The 7628-nt window shown below is 43.7% G+C and overlaps 1 protein-coding gene across 1 annotated transcript; it reads left to right on the plus strand.

Moving 5' to 3' along the window:
- Positions 1-1086: 1086 nt before the first annotated feature.
- Positions 1087-4549, plus strand: LOC309561616 (olfactory receptor 5V1-like; the record flags this gene model as incomplete). Its single annotated transcript, XM_082265619.1, has 2 exons — positions 1087-2008; positions 4536-4549. The coding sequence occupies 2 exons, from the start codon at positions 1087-1089 to the stop codon at positions 4547-4549; spliced, it is 936 nt and encodes a 311-aa protein (XP_082121745.1).
- Between the last annotated feature and the right edge of the window lie 3079 nt (positions 4550-7628).

Here is a 7628-nt window from a genome sequence, read left to right on the forward strand (position 1 = left end):
CACTTGGGGTGGATAGTATGGTGGGCTCCCCCTCTCTCTCCTCTCACCTCAGGCCAATATAGGAAAGAAGACAAAAGGGGCTCCGGATAGTGTAGTATTTTTGAAAGTCAAATTTTATTCCCATTCATTGGGTAAAAAACATCAGGGCAATGATACAAATAAAAGCCAAAGAATATGAATAAAATTCCGCCAATAAAAGGCCACTAATGGCCGCTTGTGAGAGTGTGTGTCAGTACAAACTGACTGCAGAGTGGAGAGCGGGAGAACTTCCGGCTTGCGTTCCACCTGAGTCACACGTCACGTTACACTGTGCGTTCCAAATCGTACGCGTTTCGTCACATCCGGTGACGTCTTCAGAGATCTGCCACATGTGTAAGAGAAAATTTCCACATTGAGCACCTGCACTTTTTTGTGGTTAAACATCATTTTGCACAAGAGACTCACCATCTATTTGAACTTTTTCACTACAGTCACATGACTTTATTATATGAATCACATACCTTTTTATGTAATCACTATTTATTTGAATTCACTGCTTAGTATTATTTATTATTGATTTTATTATTATTTACCAATTGTGGAGTTTGAATTTATTTATTTATTGACCACCGGCCACATAAATTTATATATTTATATTTTTTTATTCAATACTAAGGTTTAATTACATGAGCAAGCGTTATACTGTAGGTAGCCTCACTAGTAGACTACTTCCTTACACTCTATCCAATCAATCTATAGCAGCTGCTTTAAATATACACATATTTATTTATACACATTAATCACATAATTTTAAATTTTATCTATTTGGATGAACTAGGCGCGGGGTATATACCTCGGTATATTTCCTTGATATTTGCCACATGTCCTTGACATTTTTACGCAGTGAAATACTCGTCATCGTGTTTAATATCCTTTCTAAAATGTTTTTAAATGACATGTTTAATCATTTTTTAATATTTATTTTTTTAAAGATGAAATATTAAATTAATTTTTTATTTAAACATTGAACGGGAATGCATAAGGGGTAATAGGGAGAATAATCTTCCACCCATAAAAAAGGACTTAATAATACAATTTTTGTATGCGATGAACGGGAACGTAAACAATTGTACAACTGGGAAGGACTTCCACCTCCTCTGGTTTGCCATGTCTTCACATTCCGAGCTTGTGATTTTCACACTCATCTTTCTCATGTATTCAGTAACAATGTTGGGGAATGTCATCATCGTTGGTCTTATATGTCTGATATCTCACCTTCGTACCCCCATGTATTTTTTCCTGTGTAACCTCTCCATCCAGGACATCATTTATGTCTCGGCTACCCTTCCTAAATTTTTAGTGATCACAAAATCCGGGGATGACAGAATCACTTTCCCGGCATGCATCACCCAATTGTTCCTTTTTATCTTTTGCATAGGGACAGAATTTTTGCTCCTTGCGTCGATGGCTTATGACCGATATGTTGCCATTTGTGTTCCTCTACACTATGCGGTTATAATGAACAAGATAACTTACATTGTACTTGCTACCATGTCTTGGCTGTTAGCGTTCTTCAATGCGTTAACTCAGTCTCTTATGTTGTTGTATTCCGAATTCTGCAACTCCCATGACGTTGATCATTTTTATTGCGATCTGAAAACCATGATACACCTGGCCACCAGTGACACCACAAATGTCAAAACTTTCCTGTCTGTAATAAAAGTTGTTATGGGATTTTTACCCTTTTTCTGTATTTTGGCTTCCTATATATGCATCATCTCCACAGTCATAAGGATGCATGGTTCAGCGGTCAGGGTCAAGGCTTTCTCCAGCTGCTCCTCCCACCTCATGGTTGTGTTATTGTTCTCTGGGCCATTGCTGGGTTCCTATACAATCCCGGAGTCCGAGCATTCTCAGAAACAGGACAAGATCCTCTCCTTGCTGTACACGGTGTTGGCCCCACTGTTGAACCCCTTGGTTTATACCTTAAGGAACAAAGAGTTCTTGAGAGCAATAAAGCTCATGAAAGGCAAATTATTTGAAGACCAAATGCCCAGATTCTCCCACTCTACAAGACTCGGGTCTGGCCGCATCTGGAGTATGCCATCTATTTCTGGGCACCGGTCCTCAAGAAGGATGTGCTGGAACTGAAGAGAGTCCAGAGAAGGGCAACAAAGATAATAAAGGGACGGGAGGACTTCAGCTATGTTGCCTTATGAGGAGTTTATGTGTAATCTCCATTAGTGACTGTATATAGATGGGTGTAAATATATATGTACAAGATATTGAGTTTTGATTTCAAACACATAGGTCAGGGATCCTCAAACTACAGCCCTGCAGCTGTTGCAGAACTACACATCCCATGAGGCATTGTAAAACTCTGACATTCACAGACATGACTAGGCATGATGGGAATTGTAGTTCCTGAACAACTGGAGGGCCATAGTTTAAAGACCCCTGACATAGGTGATATAGGATAGTAGATTTTTAAGAGATGTGAAACCTGTCTGCAGGTGTTCTAAAATTTCATCTGACCCATGAAAATTCCAGACCCTCGTCACTTCCGGTGACGCTACGTCAGAACCAGCTGGTGTAACAGCTGGTGCGAGCCCCGGTGCGCATGCGCACAAGACATTTTGCGAAATTTTAAGACTTGGCGAACAGCAGACTGAGAGGAGGCGGAGCTGAGGTGGGACGGAGTTACACCGCCGCGTCATCAAGTTCTTACAGGGAGGCGGTATGGAGCTATAGAGCTGACTTAGAGGGGGCGGGACGGAGGTGTGTAATGAATGCATTACAAGCGGCTCCTTCTATTCTAAGTATGCTAAATACAGCTCCATATATATATAATCACTTCCTTCACCGCCTCCTCTAAGTCAGCTCTGCAACGTGTTGTAAAATTTCCCCGCGGCGGTGTGTGCGTCCCACCTCAGCCCCTCCTCCTCTCAGTCAGCTGTTCGCTAAGTCTTAGAATTTCATCGGACCTTGAAAATGTCTTGTGCGCATGCGCACCGGGGCTCGCACCAGCTGGGTTATGACGTAGCGTCACCGGAAGTGACGAGGTCCGGAATTTTCATGGGTCCGACAAAATTTTAGAACACCTGCAGTATTAATTTGATTAGCAAGTCCTTTTGAAATGCAGGAATGTAGTTAGGTTGGGCTACTTCTCATTCAGCTTATGGGACCTCGGGAATATTGAGAATAGGCTGTGTCACTTCCCTTGTTATCTCAGCTCCCATTTCAAAGACTGTCTCTTTAGATGTGCAATGAAGGTGGTCGTCTGTTCCAGGATGGACAATTTGTCCAGGAGATGACCTACCGCCACGATACTATTTTCCTGTTGGAGCAATCATTTATGTGGCATTTTGAAGGTGCATACATGCACCTGTACATGTGAGTAAGATTGATTTTTTTATAAATAAAATTTTAATAAGGATTTCAGCACTATTGTGAGTTTTCCTTACATCTGCATATGGCGCTGGATTGAGGGATACGGTTTACCAGCCAAAGTGGTTTTAAATGGGAGGAGCCATACAGATGCAGATGGGCGCATACTGAGATCCCCTGCATATACGCTTTATCGTATATATTTTAAGGTGAGCACCCACTCACAAGGGGGTGCACGGTTGCCATTTAGCTGTGACACTCTGGTCACTCACCATTGGGAAGCACCAGCCACTTTAAGGTGGCCTGATCACTTGTATAGGATTTCTGTTTTACTGTACCACTAATATCCACGAGGACTATAATATATTGGACTTTTTTGTATTTTGCACATTGAGTCACTTTGCACTTTTGTATTTATTTGTATTTATTGCATGTCTATTTATCAATCTATCCATCTACGTATTATAATTTTGTGGAACTTATTAATATTTTTTCACTGCTTGGTAGTTATTTTAATATTCATTATTTATTCATTTGCGCAGCACTATTTATTTAATTTATATTGATTACACTGTTATGAGAAGTGGAGTGTTTGCAGCAATTTATTAATTGATTGTAGGGAGGTTGCTCGCGGGGTCTTTCTTTTTTTTTTTCTTTTTTTCAAGCTTTGTCATTTCCCTTGTTATCTCAGCTCCCATTTCAAAGACTGTCTCTTTAGATGTGCAATGAAGGTGGTTGTCTGTTCCAGGATGGACAATTTGTCCAGGAGATGACCTAGCATGATTAATCCCGCCCCCAGAGAGGAGGGCTATCGAGAGGCTGGGTTATGCTAAATATAGGGGATGGGGATATTGTCCAATCCCGAATGAGATACGCCCAGAGGGAGGAGAAGGGTGAGATTGCTACACCAATCAGTATGGCTCTAAGCAAGGTGAGATAGATCTATATTAGTGAAGGCAGGAAGGAAAAAATTCTCTTGCATTCAGCAAACTAGAATGAAACTCTCATGAGAATGGTAATTATGGAATGTATCTCCTGCACTTCAATGTATACACGCTTGTCCTATTTGTTGTCGGTATTGCTCTGTTTGTATCATTGTGTTATGAGTAGCATACTCTACATTTGTTCAGTTAAATTATGAATATTTTCCATTTCTGTATTTTCTATAGACAAATTGTTGTGAATTAATTTAGGCTTCAAGGCTACTTGCCAATAAATTAATATTGCTGTTTTGAAACTTTCACTCATGGTCAAAGAACTCTCATTGAACCCGAATATTGTCTGAGGTATCATAAATCTCAGAATAGACCTTACGGGTAACAGCTGTGAGGAAAAACTACAAGCATTGAACCTATTCTCTCTGGAGAAGAGACGATGAGAGGGGATATGATATCAATGTACAAATACCGAACTGGTGACCCTAGCATAGGGAACAAACTATTTAGCAAAAGGGAATTTGAAAAGACAAGCGGCCATTCACTGAAGGAATATTTATCCTCCATTTTGTTTTTCCAACTCCATTTTGTTCCCTCGACTCCATATTTTTACTAAAACCCTAGACTCAGCTTAATTAACCACTTAAGCTCTGGAGGATTTTCATGCTCAAAGACCAGGGCCTATTAGATGGGCACCTTAATGACCACAACATACAGGGGTATACAATGTACAACATACAGGGGTATACAATGTACAATATACAGGGGTATATAATGTACTATTGACAGCACACACCCATTCACCATAGGTTGAACTGGATGGACTGGTGTCAACCTCACCAACTATGTTACTATGTAACTTTAACCGGAAGTCACAGAAATAAATATCCCCTCCCTGCAGGGGCGTAACTACAAGGGTTGCAGGCTTTGCAATTGCAATCGGCCCCATGCTTCAGGAGCCTGCTCGGCTCCCCTGTACACCTGGATAGGAGGGGCGGCGGGGGCAGCATTTTGAGAAATCACTGTCCTCATTTTTCCTCCTGTAGCCCCTGTGTGCTCCTCTGCCCCACCCCCCTACTGTGCTGCTCCCCCCCCCCCCACTGTGCTCCCTTCCCTCTCCTGCCGGCTGCTGCAGGGGATGTGTCGGGAAGGGGGTCGGTAAAAATTTAATTTACCAGCTCGTTCCTTTTCTGAATGGACAGAGTCACAGTCAGTCACATTGTAAAAAAATAAAATTATATGATGAAAAATAATACAATTAAAATACCAAAAAAATAAAACTACTGACACCAGTGGGTGAACTTCCAGGATCGCAAAGGTCACACTTGCAACTGGGCCCTTGCATTGCACCACCGTGGGGAGGATCCCAAGATGGCAGGAAGGGGGCCCACTGCAGAACTTGTGAAAGGGTCCCGCTGCGGGACTGTAATAAAGGGCCCCACAATGAGAGTAAAGGGTCCCAGGATCCGTGGGAAGAGTCCCAGGCTTGAAGGGAAGGGCCCTGGCCAGGGGTCCGGGGGGCCTTTCATGGTTTCTTGCACCGGGGCCCTGAAGGTTCTAGTTATGCCTCTGCCTCCCTGAATCTCTCCCTACATCAGGATCCCTAATCTGAGTTCCCCCTTACATGCTTACATGAGAGTCCCTATCAGAGCCCCTCCTTACATCAGGGTACCCTTCATGTTTGAAGGCCAGATGAAATCTGGCATTGGGCTGGATTTAGCCCACAGGCGATAGTTTGGAGACTGGTGAGCTAGACGAACAATCTGTATTATTTTTAGACTTAAAATATGAAAAAAAATATCCGTTCAACCGTGTAACCGTCCAGAGTAGGATAAACCTGTGCACTGGCTAAAGTGTCTCCACACTCCGACAAAGGTCCATGCAGCAAAATTAAGCCACCAACCAGGTAACATCCACAGATATGAATCTTTTTTTTTATAAATTCGTTTATTGAAACAGAGAAATAAGGCACATAACAAGCCACCAGATGAACACCGTAATCAGTAACAGCGTAAATTTAGGAAACATAGCTCTCGATTGATACAGACATCATGGAGTAACAGGATAATAACATAGTGGAACTTGGGGGCATACAGCCCCTGATATTCAAACACAAGCATTCCGACCCCCTAGAACCCAGCCCATACGGGAATATGATACTAAGTGTATAGTCAGGAGCCCAAAGGCCATCACGGGGCCAACCCCGGGCACCACCGGCATCTAACACATGGCCAGCATCAGGCGCGCGGGGTCCGCCCCCCAACAGTCTCTCAGGAGCTCCCCAGGGGCAGGGGGGGACGACACCAGTACGTCCGTCCGGGAGCAAGGTGTGGATCTCGACAGAGAAACAGGAAAATATGCCTGTAAAAGTAAGCTAGACAGAACCATAGAAAATAATAAAAAGAAAAAAAAAGGGTATAGAAAAGACAGCAAAAAGAGAAAAAATAAGAGGAAAAAGGAGGGGTAAGGGAGAGAGATAAAGGAGGGGGGGGGGGCGGGGGACCGTGCGGCCCATCAGCACCATAACTACAGAGCATCAAAGCAGCAGATCACGGTACTCTGCCGAAAATGTAAATTCGTGCCAGTAGAACCAGCGTTTCGTAAATTTCTCTCTGGTTCCCCTCTCCGTCGCCATCAGATCTTCCATTTCATTAATGGATTTGACTTTATTAAGCCACATGGCCACGGTCGGGGGCTGGGTCTGCTTCCAAAGGGGGGGGATGCAACTTTTCGCTGCCGTGAACAATAACGGCAAGATGGATTTCCGATAAGACGCCCTCGGGAACTCGTGATGGTGGAGCAGGAATAGCGCAGGGTCCAGTGCCAGAGAATGGTCTGTGAATTTTTGGGCAATGAGGCGCACCGATGTCCAGAACGGTTGAACCCGTTCACATGACCAAAAAATATGGAGGTATGTCCCCCGCTCCCTGCCGCACCTCCAACAAGTGTCAACACTGGACGGGAACATCCGACTCAGCCGCACCGGGGTATAATGCCATCTGGTCAGGCATTTATATCCTACCTCTTGGTAGCGAGAGCAGATCGAAGTTTTGTACGTGAAAAACAGTAGGCGTTCCACCTGCTGATCAGTGAAGGACAGACCAAGATCACGCTCCCAACGTGCAACGTAGGGAGGTCGGAAGGATGCCTCAGGGGTGACCAGAGTCTTGTACATGAGGGAAATAGTGTGACGTAAAGGAGACAGAACGGAGCAAAGTTCCTCAAAGTAGGTGAGACGTCTGGCGAACTGGGACGCCGCTGGAAGAGACTGCAAAAAATGCGAGAGTTGGACCTGTTGCCAAAATGTCAGGTCGGAGAAGGCGGCGT

Source organism: Pelophylax lessonae, assembly GCF_965119305.1.
Source record: "Pelophylax lessonae genome assembly, chromosome: 8".
Lineage (NCBI taxonomy): Eukaryota > Metazoa > Chordata > Amphibia > Anura > Ranidae > Pelophylax > Pelophylax lessonae.